The sequence below is a fragment of the Tachypleus tridentatus genome, chromosome 7, assembly GCF_004210375.1.
Source record: "Tachypleus tridentatus isolate NWPU-2018 chromosome 7, ASM421037v1, whole genome shotgun sequence".
NCBI classification, from domain to species: domain Eukaryota; kingdom Metazoa; phylum Arthropoda; class Merostomata; order Xiphosura; family Limulidae; genus Tachypleus; species Tachypleus tridentatus.
Genome location: NC_134831.1, coordinates 60,839,089 through 60,853,251, shown reverse-complemented (window position 1 = coordinate 60,853,251; position 14,163 = coordinate 60,839,089). Strand labels below are relative to the sequence as shown.

The following is a 14,163-nucleotide window of genomic DNA, read 5'->3' as shown; positions in this document are numbered from 1 at the left end:
TGGCAAGCTTTCAATAAACATTACAAGTTCTTTTGTGTAGAAAAAAAAAATCAAAATTTATAGTAAAGTATTATAGCTAAAAATTAATTTAATAAAGGAAGATGAATACTGAGTACCACATGTTGTCTTCATTTCTGTTATTGAAAACACTGCATGCAAAGTAACAAATAAATTAACTTTTTATTTTACCTCACTTTCCAACTGCCATTTAATCAATCAAACCTGACAATATAAAAAAGCACTGTAAAGTTTGAAGTACTTACATATGACAGTGTTAGTAATATAAATGATAAATTACAGACAAGACTGTCAAACCATTGGTAAAAATTCTGTATCTAGGTGCATATCATGTCGACTACTAATAATGTCATAACCAAGAAAGAACATTAGTTATGACTAAAAGGTAGTTAAAAGAAACTCCTGTTGTTATTCTTGAGAAAATTAATACTGCAGATGATATAAGGTGGTTAGTATTGTTTAATAGTTTACTCCATAAAGCATCTCCTCATATGCCTGAGAAAGTACAGTACCCAAGATGATGCAAGGCAGTACTTGTTTAATAGTATGTTCTATAAAGCATTTACTAAGAAAGTATAGTACTGAAGATGGTGTGAGGTAGTTAGCACTTGTTAAATAGTATATTCCTTCCAGAAATTCATCCTTTATGACACTAGTAGCTAATGCCTTGCCAAAGAGGGAACATCACATCAGTGATAAAATAGTTATATGCTGTATATAAGAACAAAAGTTAAATGGTAGGTTATATATTATGGATATTAGAAGTTTTCTGGCTAATATGACATTACAAACAATGACAAAAATATGGTAAGTCAGATTCTTGGTTATTACTATAACCCAAAAAAAAACACTAAGGTGAATAATCATACAATTTGTTGTTTGTGCTATTAATACAATATAAATTAAGTGCTTTAATTAAAAAATTGAACATACACCAAGAAAACCATTTTGTAATTTTATCTAGCTGCTCAAAATAATGCAAATTGTTCCTTAATTTGTAACTTCAAATATTAGTTGTTCTAATCTGTTCAATTGTTTTAAACCTGAACTGTTTAGGGTTGGTATGATCTCCAATCTGAATTATTTAACAGTTAAACAATGTGTGAAATTGGTATTCTAATACAATATATGTATATATACACACACACACACACACACACACTTATTTAATGGGAAGTGAAAGGTCATGAGATACTTTGAAAACAAAACTGCAAAGGAATAGCCTACTAGTAGACTATAAACAAGTTAATACTATAAGAAAAAAATGTCAAGAGCAAAATAAGGTAAAAGAACAAAAACAGGTAACTTTGAAGTATTTTCAGATATAAGGCTTGTGTTTCTTCTTGCTATGACCTATAACATGTGAATTACCATGAAAGATTATAAAGACCATTCTGAATGACCTCTGTTCTTCAACTTGCAATAAAGAGAAGAACAAAAGTTTTTGAATAAAGTACAACATGAGAGGTTTAATGTGATCATGAGAGATTTTGTACTTCAACTGATAACTGGGGTTTATGTTCTTTAATACAATATACTCAAATATTAGAAATTCTAAAGCAGGTGGTTACTTCTGGCTCCAGAAATAGCCCTGAAAACACTTGTTAGCAAAACAATAGCCAATACAGTTAGTCGTGTTTTCTGAATAAAATTATTTGAATTAAAAATACGTCAAGAACATATTCTACACAATAATTCTATATTTTAAAAATACTGCTAGCATTATCAATTTAAAAATTGATTTTGACAAAATATAGTACCTGAGAAACTTAAAAATGAGGAATTAACATTTTTTAATAAGTTGAACACATATTGAATGACTGAGCATAAAAGGTAACCAAGCCACAGAAAAATGTAGTTCAATAATTATAATAAAAATATAAATACAAGCTACACAACTTATTCTGCATAAACAGAAAGTTTATTGAATACAGAGGACAATAAAAAATGGAAAATAATTTTGTTAAGTAAAGAAAGTAAATTCAACTTTTCATAAAATGTATTTTCAATTACCTATATTTCTAACATTTACCTGAAGAAAGGTTTAGTTTTTTAAATCCAAACAATCCTGTTAAAAACTGAATTCTTGAAGTATATAAATGCAAACTTTATTAGTAGTTAGTTATTATAAGTCATATTTGTTGTCTTTACTTTTTCAAACTGTAAAGCAATATTTTCTTGTTATGAATATATCAGATCACTAAGCAACACAGAGTTTCAAAGGCTTCTCTTAATTCTGAGAATGTTAGGTTAGGTTTCAACAACACACTTAGGGTCAAGCTAATGTTCCTACAACCTAGTATCCATTCAAACCTTGTCTCATACATGTGAAAACTAAGGCTTCTCAAAAGCATTTCTGGTCTAATCATTTATCAGGATTATAAGTATCTTGAAATTTGCTACTGGTATATTGCTGTTTTCAAAAGCACAAGTTATTATTCTAGGAACCCATGCTTGGTTAATAAATCATAAGCTAAGGTGAAAACAAATAATTAATGAGTCATATGTTTAACAGTTTTAGATTATTTACATTTTCTTAGAAAAAGAAATCTCTACAAAATTAGAAGACAGTAATTTAAGTATGTTTCTGACATCCCAGCTAAAAAAAAAATCTCACAAACTATCTATGGCATTAGTAAGGTCCACTTGGACTTTATCTGTGCTGTTAAAGTTTAATGATCCAAACAGTGATTAGAAAGAGAAAAATAAAGAGGAAGAGTCGTGACCAACCTGGCCAAACCCAGGTGATCCTTGGCCACTATTAGACACACCACTACCCCAGGCAGCTCCTCCCTGCTGCCCAACCTCCAGGGAAATGAAAGGATTAGTTGAAGGGACAGCAGATGCAGACTGTAAATGTAAATAAAGGAGACGCATACAAGTTAATTATTAAACAAAACAGAAGTTAATATGTTAGTAGAAAACAGATAAAAGTTAAACTATTAATAATACATTCCTGTAGAGGCAGATTAAAATGTTAATATATCAGTAAAGCACTCAGATGTTAGAATCAGACAAATCCATTCAAAAACAAAAAATATTTGCATGCAAAATTATAACTGGATCTCCCTTACTGTCACTACGTATTACACATACATAACTAAATGATCAAAATAAATTAATATTTGTAAATACAACTACATTTATTTTTATAGGAATAAGGACATTATAAAATAAGATCATGCACAATATAATGAAGTCTTAAATGTTACTTGTGGTAAGGGAACAAAATGTTGCCATAAATTTAAGAATTGTTAGTCAGAAGTTTGGGCATGTTACAGTATGTTTCAAATCATCGTGGTCCTTATCTAAATCACTTCTGTTGAAACCACCATTGCTTTTTATTTCTCTTCTGTCTCTTTCCACAGTACCAGATTGATGACAAGAATACAATGTGTTTCAGGATGCAGGATATTAAACAGACAATGCTTATATCACCTTCATTAAACAATATGTTTTGTATGCTGATTAAGAATGGCAGCATCCTGAATGCCTATGACAGTTTTTGAAACATCACAGACCATATCTAAACTCTTCTGAATAAAATTATGATTCTCTATATGAGCCATAATGTTAAATTTGTTGAACTCTAGTCATTTAAGCAAATAAACAGGGAAAAAGAAAAATCATGATTTTTATACAATGTATGAAAAATGCTTATAAGCAACACACTTAAGCAGTCCTACCTGAAGCACTTCATTACTTTGAAACTGATTTCCTATCATGCCATTAGGCACACCAAGTTGACCACCAGGCTGCAATCCTCCAATTACAGATGGAGTCTGATAAATTGGCTGTGGAACATACAAACCAGCTGGAAGAAAAATAAACTTCAGATATAGAACTTAAACATATATATCCATATAGAAAAATACACAAATGTTACAATTATACACAAAAAACATGTTAAAGCACATTTCAGTTTGAAACAATTTCTATTGAAAAAAGAAAGCAAAAAAGGGTCCCATTCTATATGTTCATAGTTTAATGACTTTTAGTAACTGGACAGTCATTAAACTCTAAATGAAAAGTTGGACACTGAGCAGACAAAGTAGTTAAGGTAATACTTCAATATCTGAAGACTCAGAGGACTTTTCAAAACAGGCAACAACTACATATTCTCTCAACCTCACTAAGAGTTATCAGAAATAGGCAATAACCTAAACAATTGTGGACAATAATTTCTTTCATAAAAGAAGCAACAAATCACAAGATTAGATCAACAAAAACGAACACAATAAAAAAAGCGTGACCACTTTTCCAACAAAGTAACACTAAAAGGACAGAAATGTACCAGCACAAGACCTGATTATGGTTTTAAAATTATCATTTAGAAATTTAACCATTGTTTAACTCTTCATTTTAAACTTCTTTTATGAAGTTTTATTTGTATGTAACAAGAATATTTCAAAGAGACTTATCTGGCTCACATTATTGGACATTTTACAAATGTCAACAATACACATTGATATCTCAAATATCTTTTATACAATTAATGTTTAATATTAACTTTTCTTCAGTATCTTACAATTATGTGAAATAATATATCTAGATGTCTTATCCAACAAAATTGTTTAAGTCGCACAGTATTTACAATAATGTAAATAGTATGAATGGTACATCACCCAACAATTAACAACTGCCAATCACCTTGTAAAATTACTTATAGACATATAAAAGACAATACTTTTACAAAAAGTATGTTACTTTACATGGTATTATAAAGGTAGCTATTGATGATGTCTGAGAAGTTCCTAACTTAATTACTATACTAAACAAAATGTTAATTTATGTGGTACAATGAAAGATCATTGCTAATGTCTTTCAGAAATTCTTGTCCTACACAGTGCTTTATCAATAATTATTACACTAAACCAAACACATTATCTTATATGGTACAACATGATTTTTGTACACTAATTTATCTTCGTTAATAAATCTAAAAATAACTAATCACACTTTTTTTTTTATATAGATGTTTACCTTTGATTGTGTTTAGTAGGTTCTTTATTTCTTAAGCAATTTAATTAGTATTAAAGGTCCTATAATATGTACAATATATTCAGTCTTACTGCTCACAAAAATATACTTTTAATTATGTTACTGAATTTTTGAGATAGCCATTATCTTGTATTTCAAAAATATTTAATTCTATCTTTATGTGATAACAATATTATATTTAACTTTTCATAATTAGTATATATCTAGTTTCTTATTATACATCTACACTAGGGTTGCAAGAAGTCTTCTAAATTTGTATTCAGTTCTGAACAAAGGTAGCATCTTTCCAGTGAACTTGATATCTAAAGGTTGTAAACAATCTTTTTACATAGTTGAAGTTTACATATTACAATAACTGTTCATGGAAGTTGTTTTTGCCCATTTAAAAGAGTGAAACTAATACAAGTCAGTACAAGTTAAGGAGTTTCTCCTTTGAATATGTTTACTTGGAATAATTGTCAGTATAGGTTACCTAAGGACTGAGATAATACACTAAATCCCTGATCTGACTTGTAAACGATATTTCAATATTCTTCATTCTGTCCTTATTCTGTGTGTATGTTTGACACTCCACCCCAGTAGCCAGTTAGTGTTATGTGAATAAAGATCCAGTTAGTGTAGAAGACATACTATGCAAATGAAAAAAAAATGTTTTATTAATTTGCATTACCTTTGTTTTCATGTTTCAAATACTTCTCAACACAGAAAATAATCAGGCACAATGCAGGTCATGTAAATTTTGATGGATATCAGCAAACCTGAACACCATTGGTGATATATGTATAATGATGTTTGGTACATTATGTTCATGATTTTGGTAGACATATTTGCATCTTTCCTGTTTTTTTATGGTATATGTGAATTCGTTAATACCAAATTAGGAACACTTTTGTTGTTTTTTTTCAGTGATAAAAGAAGAAATATAGGGTTGCAAATATACAGGTGAAAAAAATAAAGATGAGATGTGATCATATGTTTAACCAGACTAAGAAATACCAACAGACATGTCACCCAAGTACACAATGTTTGTCAGTTTAAATATTTCAGTGATGTTGTGTTTATAACATATACATGCATCTTATATTTCATTAAATCACACAACTTCAGTCTACTTTGTTACACCCACTTGAATTCATTTATCACATTTCTCTTTTGTTAAATATCATTTTCCTCAAAATGATTTAACTCTAGGGTTATAGGTCTGTCCATTTGACACTTGTTTATGTGGAAAATAAGACAGTCCAACAATATTTATGATAACTCTGAGACTTGCTAATGTACCTCAAAAATTGGTTAAAGATTACAAGTATTTTGCACACAAAGTATGAGATTATTTTACTTAAGTACTGCCAATAGATTTGTTACTTATTTAGTGTAGTTATTTGCATTTAGACTTTGAACAGATTAAGCTTAAGTTGATTTTGTTTTACATTAGTGCAAAAACACTTTTTTCCTTCTTACGGTTTTCAAATTTCACTTTCATAATTCACAGAACCTTCTAATGAATGCCATATGTTTAATAAAGTAAATATTTGTTATTTTTCCACTTAGTCTACCTTATCAACATATAGTACAATAACGTTTAAAATTAAGATATTAAAAAAATTACCCGACGAAAAATAAAAAATTACATATTCAAATAATTTCTTTTAGTTATAATTTTAATCATGTCTTTGCATTTTCATATAGTTTGTTTCTAATGATTTACTCTCGTCACATCACTGAGCATCCCCTTCCAATACGTTAAAATATCATAAAGAATCTTTAGCCTTTGACAGAATGTTGATGCACTTGCAATTTACCTATCTATCTAACTAACACACTATCAGGTGAGAAAACACTAAATGTTTAACAAGGACACAAACAGAAACAATGCTAAGAGCAGTCTGACCAGTTCTCCATAGAATTTTTAAATAATTATTGTCAGGTGTTATTTTAAAATTTGCTCTCCTTCTATTAAATATAATTTTCTTAGAAACTGCAACTATGTGTAGAAAGTGGGCATGGCCTCTGTCAAAAATTCCAAAAAAATTTATTTCTCCTTTCTCCAAAAGTGCCTCAAAGTGCCTGCTGGAAGAAAAATGTGTAAACATAGTAATTAATCTAGTTTTTGTCTACACAAAATACAGAGTATAGGAAGTATTAAGTTACACAGCCTGAAGAAAAGTAAATCTGTCCATTACATAACAACCAAATTGAAGTTCAAGAACTGTAAGGCTTCTCTTAAAATAAAGAAATTAAAGCTTAACATGCTTTCTTATAGCAAAGCCACATCAGGCTATCTGCTGAGTCCATTGAGGGGAATCAAACCCCTGATTTTAGCATTGTAAATCCACATATTTACTGCTGTACTAGCAGGGGATCAAAAGTAACTTAGTGAAAGCTTTCATCATGCAGAGGAATCTGCAGAAAGGAAGGGACTCCTTAATATCACAAGCACTGAAAGACAATATCTAGTCCCACAGCTGGCTAAAGAGAGCTTAAAGTTCTTCAATAGTTATGCAAGTAAAACATTTATCACAAAATGTCATACAGAGAGATTACAAATGGTACCACTGATTAGTGATATACTGTGATATGGTCCTACATCTGCAGATGAAACTCTCCTCAACTTCCTCAGCAACTTAGAACTGGGAATGTTAGGATTCTCCCATGCTCCAACAGTAGAACAGGATTGAGTTTTTTGTTTGCTTTTTTAAGGGGAGGGATTTTGCGTAGTGGAAAACACTAGAAATTCTGGATGGATCCTCTCCTCAGGTACAATCATCTGGAATTAAGTTCTCAACAAGAGAAACTGCACCAGGATACCACTATTAAATATAATAAACTCAAGCCAAGTGTACAAAAACTGGTACTATCCATTACTGTAATTATAAAGCTATAACGTCAAAGTAGTCTTGCAGAAAACCTCACCTCAATGGTGCACACTGAGCTGAAGCAGATGAGTTTAGTAATTTCTGAATGCACACATGTCAAATCTAATGGGAAGCAACATGAAAAGCCTTTGGTCAGATCCATACAAGAAGTATGTGCCAGTTGGTTGAAGTGAAACACTCAAAATAGTTAAACTGGAAGAGGATAAGTCTCTAAAGGAGGAGGAAATAAGCTATCACTTTAAAACTGCTGCTGGTGCCCTTGAGAAATCCATAACCATATATATCATATCAATACCACAGCTACTACCCTACCCTAAAATTCCTTTACCTTAAACTACAAAGGATAAATGATACTATTTTTGACAAATGAATTGCTCAGAGTGAATCTCAATAAAAAGGAGGTTCATTTACTGTTAATACAAGAGATAGGTTCTGGTGTCACAAAGAAGCTGTCCAGCATAAATACAACAGCTGATGAACAATAAAATTTCATTACCTGGTAACACATAAGATGGCTGTTGAGGTCCTTGAGAAGCTCCTGATCCATACAATGAAAGAATTGATTCTTTGGTTAAAACACTCTTCTTCTGAGATTCTGATGGTGCTATTTGGTTGAAAAAGTCCTTGTCATCTAGTTGTGCTGTTTGGCTGGCATTTTCAGGACCTGAATCTCTGACTGTAACTGTACAATTAACTGTTGTTGTTGTTGGAGTAGCAGACGAAACCACCGGTGCACTCAGGAATGAATCAAATATATCATCAGCTGCCTCTGTTTTTGAAATATCTGTTCAAACAAACTAAATTTGTTTACAACTTTTGATTTTTGAAATTTTGCCTATAGAATAATTTTAAAATCTCTCAGGAAATTTGTTATATTGCATTATATTAGGTTGAGGAATAATTCGTGAGCATTTTTAAATAATTTCATTCAAGCATTACATGCAAGACTATACAATACTTCAATGCATGAACACATTACACCCAAAACATTTATTATGATACTTTATTTCATGTAATACCTAGGTATATAGTATGCATTGTTTTAAACGAAATTGCAAGAAATTAAATGCGAAAAGCAGATGGTGTCGAAAATGCTCGATTTTGTCCACTTGATAGTCCATTTAATGAGCTGAAAATGAAAGCAAAAATTAAAGACATATGAAAATCAAACACACCATCTATTAGAGCAAAAAATTATCTACCAAATGACATGAAATATTTTGCAAAAGCATTTCATTTATGAATATATTTATTTAACTTAAAAAACGCTCACAAATTATTCCTCAACCCAATATATCAAATTAACAACACTTTCAGAAGCACCTCTCACCTGTTCCAAGGAGATCACTGGATATGGGCTGGGACTTTCCTAGCGGTAAAGGTGGTTGGGATGGTGAATTTGATGATCTTATCTTAGGAATAGAAGAAGTGGAATTAGAGGTTGCATGTGGTCTTGGAACTGCTGCTGGTTGTTGAAGAGCCTACATATAAATAAGAATATAGAAGAATTTAGTAAAGAATCCATTGTCAATCCTAGTTGTCACCTTAAATGCCTCTTGTAACGGCTTCTAAATGCACTGGGGATACCCCATCAACCAGACAAAATCCAAATGCTAATAATGTTAAACTAGCCAGCAAACATGGAAAATCAATTAAGGGTATGAAGAGGGGTTATACCTATAATGTCTCAAGTCATAATGCCTTTCAGCCTAAATATAACAAATAAGTTATCACTACTAGTCAGAGTGTAAGATAAGAGAGTTAGAATTTGAATTAAAGCAACTTCAATACATTCACATTAGCATGAGTAAGCAGATACTTTAAGTGAAACACAACATTAGGAATTTTAAGTTTTAAGCATTCTAAACGTTCTCTAGAAAACTTGTCTTACAGACATTTGTGTTTCTCCAATGTACTATTAATCACAAAGAAATTTATAGCTTTAAACACACTTCAGAAGCATTTATGCAAATGACAAACTGTCCCTAAAAGTAAAGTTAAATCTTCCTTTAAGATAGATGGCAACTGAATTTATAGAGAAAAAGTTAATGTATGTTACTGGCTAATCAAACACTATTAATATTTCACAGAAATTTAAATTCAGTAAATCTACAAGTGGGTAAATAAAATGTTCATCAGTTTTCTCCTCAAGAAGTCTCTTAGTCTAATGTCTTTGACAGTTTTCATGCTCGTACTTTCATTTTTTTATACTGTAAAGTTTAACACCTTCAAATTTTATGGTAGGATAAATGTTCCCCTCTTGAGCTGATAACAAAGGATACAGCAAAAAATATAAAACCTACCGGGATCTCTATATTTCCTAATCCTTTGGGTTTGGTTCGTTTTTTTTTCTTTTCTTCTATGTTAAACTACAAAGAGATGAACACCAAAAATGTTAGAAAACAAAGAATACAGAGTTAATATTATTAATGGTTGTCTTTATAAACTAACTTATGAAAGTATACAAAAATAATTAAAAAGAAAACAATCTAATTTTTAATCTCTGAACAATGACAAAACTGTTTGTGATGGTTCTTATGATCAGTTTCATTAAATATTCTAAGTTTCACAATAAACTGATCACATAACCAAATCAAAATCTATACATATACCACTAAATGTACTTACATTTCATTAATTTTAATAGTGTAAAAAAATCTTTGATGTTATCCTACAAAAATACATCAAGTAACACTGAGACAGTAACTGCATAAAATACCATTTTCGGTAAATCACTTTGAAACAAATACAGAAGAGTTTGAATTAAAACAAAAAAAAAACATGCACAAACTAATATATGAAAAATTAACCTACTTTTAACAAACTTTATGAGTAGAGCTAAAAAGTTAATTAATCTGAATCAACAGGTATGAAGTATGTTTGTAAGGACCTCTCCCAGTAATGTTTATTATTAAAATAACAGGATGAAACAAATAATGATGAAGAGAGTGATAATGGATATTGTGGTACATAAGATAAGCCATCATCAGCTGAGAATTAAAATCAAAAGCCTTTCATCTAGGTCTATATTTATATATAGTGTTTAATAAATATAACTGTGCTTTAGGAAGTTGGTTAAAATGTAAGGTTTTATTGTTGTTGGTTCTTTTTTGTTGCACTTAAAACTTGTAAGTACTATACACAAAATTTATTATATTGTTATAAGGCTTTTTGTAATGTTTGATACCACTTTACAAAACACTGAAGTGGAAACAATTAACCACCATTAGTTTTCATTTTGAGGGCTCTTAATAATCCAATAACATAGAATATCTTATACATTTGAAAATCAGCACCATCTTTATATAACAGGCTTTCTTTGTACAAAACAAAGTTATTAACATTTTAACACTATCAATGTTTAACCTGAATATCCTTTATGTAAAATTAAGAAGTTACCACTTCTATATTTTCAGCTTAAAGCACACATGATGACCCCTAATACTTTTTATAGCATGCAAACCCAATGACCTCAACTACTAAAATTTGAATTTTACTTTGTGTAAAATAATCATAAATCAAAAGACTAATTTTTTACCAAGAACCAGATAAAACAACTCTACCTCAAACAACTCACCACAGAAATAAACACTTATTACAAGTATCACTAAGAAACATTTGACAGCAAGTTCCATTACTTTAAAGACTTAATACAGGTTTGTCCTAGTTTGCACCTTAATCTAAATCAGCTAGATGTCATAACCAACAGAATATAGTTTTAAGGTGCTGATTTGATGTCAGAATTAAAACTGAACTTTCTCTAACAGTTTTACAAAGTTTCATTTAACACTAGCTTTGACAATATAACAACAGAAGGAAATGCACTTACTGCAGGTTTTGGATTGGATGGAGGAACCCATTCTTTGGCTATGTATCTTTTATGTTCATATTTAGCACGTATAAAGGCTTCCAAAGAGCTGGCAGTGCATTAAGAAATTACTTTAAATGCAAATATTTTTGTTAGTCAAACTATTAAAGTATTTGTATAAAGAAATACAATTTACAGCTGTCTTTAAACAATTTGTTCAATTCTCTTCAGTTAAATGCATCACACACACTGTACATACAAATAAGTAAAAAATGTTACGATGTTTGACCAAAATGCTTAATGCTGTAGCTTAACTTGTGTGGTATTATTTTCCATATTGTTATATTCTCTTTGCATTTCCAAGACTACTGGAAATTTCAAATATTGCCATTTTAACGAGTTGTTTAAAATTAACCATCAGCAAACTTGCACAAACATCTTTTCTTTGCAGCCTGAAACTGCTAATAAGGTTTACTGCTATCAACTAAAGTTCAGAAACCCATTGTACCATGCAGAAAAAAGTTGAAATTTCAAAGTGTAATCAGTCTAGAGTATTGAAAGATTTGATATACAATACTTTATATGACAATTGGGCATAAATAATCTAATGCCTCCTATATGTATATTATAACAACCAAAACTACTGTACCCAAATATTCTTTGTTTAACTCTTAAGACATCAGATAGAACCTACTGTGGTCCAGCACTGCAGTCAACATGTTCAACTATGAAAGTTCTGTAGAGTATGTCCCATTACTTTAAAAAAAATCTTAACTTCTATTTGAAACATTGGTAATTGATAAGAGTGAAAATTAAATAACCAGTCTATCATTTCAAAATTAGGACAGCCCTGATGTAGCTGTACAAAATTAAAAAAATATAAAGTTGTATTTAACTTAGATAAAACTTTCTGTAGTCAAATTTTAATTGAAAAAGCTATTTTCAAACACACACACCAGTTAAGTTGTAATTAAAAAAATATATACAAATTCTCAGGAATTTCCCAAACATTTGGCAGAAGTAGCACAAACAGAGATTAAAGAAGATCAAATGGCACAGGATCAAAGAGATTGCTAAGATTCCCTTGTGGGACCAAGACAGTAGAGGATCAGCAATTTGGAAGGGTTAAGATAACCTTTTCAGCATCTTTTATTCTATTTTGGAATATTTGGTTTTAGAGATAGAAATAAAGCTAAAAACAAGTAATGAATATGACGATAATCTATCCTAAACTGTTAGGAAAAAATGTTAAAAATCTAACAATTATCTATAATGCAAATTATTTCTTCTGTAATTTTCTAGACTACTTTTGCTTCTTTACCTGACTCAATGAACAGACACTAAAAAGTCTTGATGAAACACAAGAACAGAGTTTTCTAGCAAACTAATGCAACTAAACTCAACTTCTAGAAAAACTAACATAATAACATGCTCTGATGCTAACTCAACTGTCAGCAATGTTAATGTCCCTACATATACATATTGTTGTAGTTCTATCTGATATTTCCCAGAATCTTTAAAAACTTCATGTTTATTATATCACATGAATTCTAAAACACTACAAATGTATAAATATTTAAAATGATAGTTCATAACAATATTTTAAGGTTTGCAAATATCTTTAAGGCCAAAAATACTAAATTAAGAAAGAGTTTCCTACAAATATCTTTGTTATTCTAATAATAATAAATAACAAAAAATACAAATACATAGGTTTAATAAATATTCATTTAAAAACTATAATATTCTATTTTTTTCAAGTAGTATACCATCAAAACTAAATTCATTATTCATTCAAAATTCACACTCCCATCCCATGGGATGTAATGCTAAATTTCACTTAAAATTAGACCTTACAAAAGTATCAACATCACCCACCCATAGAGCAAAAAATTTATTTTGCTTTCTTAAGGAAAGAGATCTAATATGCATCTCAATCATTAGAGCAAAAATCAATGACACTCAAATGCAATAGGTTTAGTGAAAGTTTTCTTTACACAAATCTCTGCACTGCCTTTAGAATGTGGACCAAAATAGCTTCTTTGCCTTATGTTTCACAATAATAACAAGTTTGAGTTAAACAGATGCTTGCAGCAAGAATCACTGTTGCATTTAAACAAGCTGCTACATAATTAAGATACTTAATAAATGGCATGTTTTGATACAAAAGTCAACTACAATTGGCGTACAAGTTTTAGTTAAGATACTTTTTTTTAACCATAAACTTTACACTTACAAATATACAATCACATATACAATTTTAACTGGCCATATTTATCCACAAGTGAAAATGTCATATAGGTCAACAACTATTTCTTAAGAAAAACAAAAACATGAATAAAAAAACAATCTTTAACCTGTTGACTGCCAAGTATTTCAGCTGCTACAAAATGCAACTCTAATGCTTCTTCATTTTGTAACCTTTTTCGTGATACCATTTTGGATCGAAACTGAAACAAT

At 30.1% G+C, this 14,163-nt stretch overlaps 1 protein-coding gene across 5 annotated transcripts in view; it reads right to left on the bottom strand.

Annotated features, from left to right (window-relative positions):
• Positions 1-14,163, bottom strand: part of LOC143255774 (stromal membrane-associated protein 1-like) — a 38,946-nt gene that overhangs the window by 9,501 nt on the left and 15,282 nt on the right. For 2 of the 5 annotated variants that reach the window (XM_076511962.1, XM_076511963.1), the window contains exons 4-9: positions 11,725-11,812; positions 10,199-10,264; positions 9,226-9,376; positions 8,392-8,679; positions 3,705-3,832; positions 2,749-2,868 (exon numbers count right to left, since the gene is read on the bottom strand). In XM_076511962.1, the coding sequence (XP_076368077.1) occupies positions 2,749-2,868; positions 3,705-3,832; positions 8,392-8,679; positions 9,226-9,376; positions 10,199-10,264; positions 11,725-11,812 (841 nt within the window). The remainder of the gene's footprint in view (positions 1-2,748; positions 2,869-3,704; positions 3,833-8,391; positions 8,680-9,225; positions 9,377-10,198; positions 10,265-11,724; positions 11,813-14,163) is intronic. The other 3 variants (XM_076511964.1, XM_076511965.1, XM_076511966.1) reach the window with 3 other exon arrangements.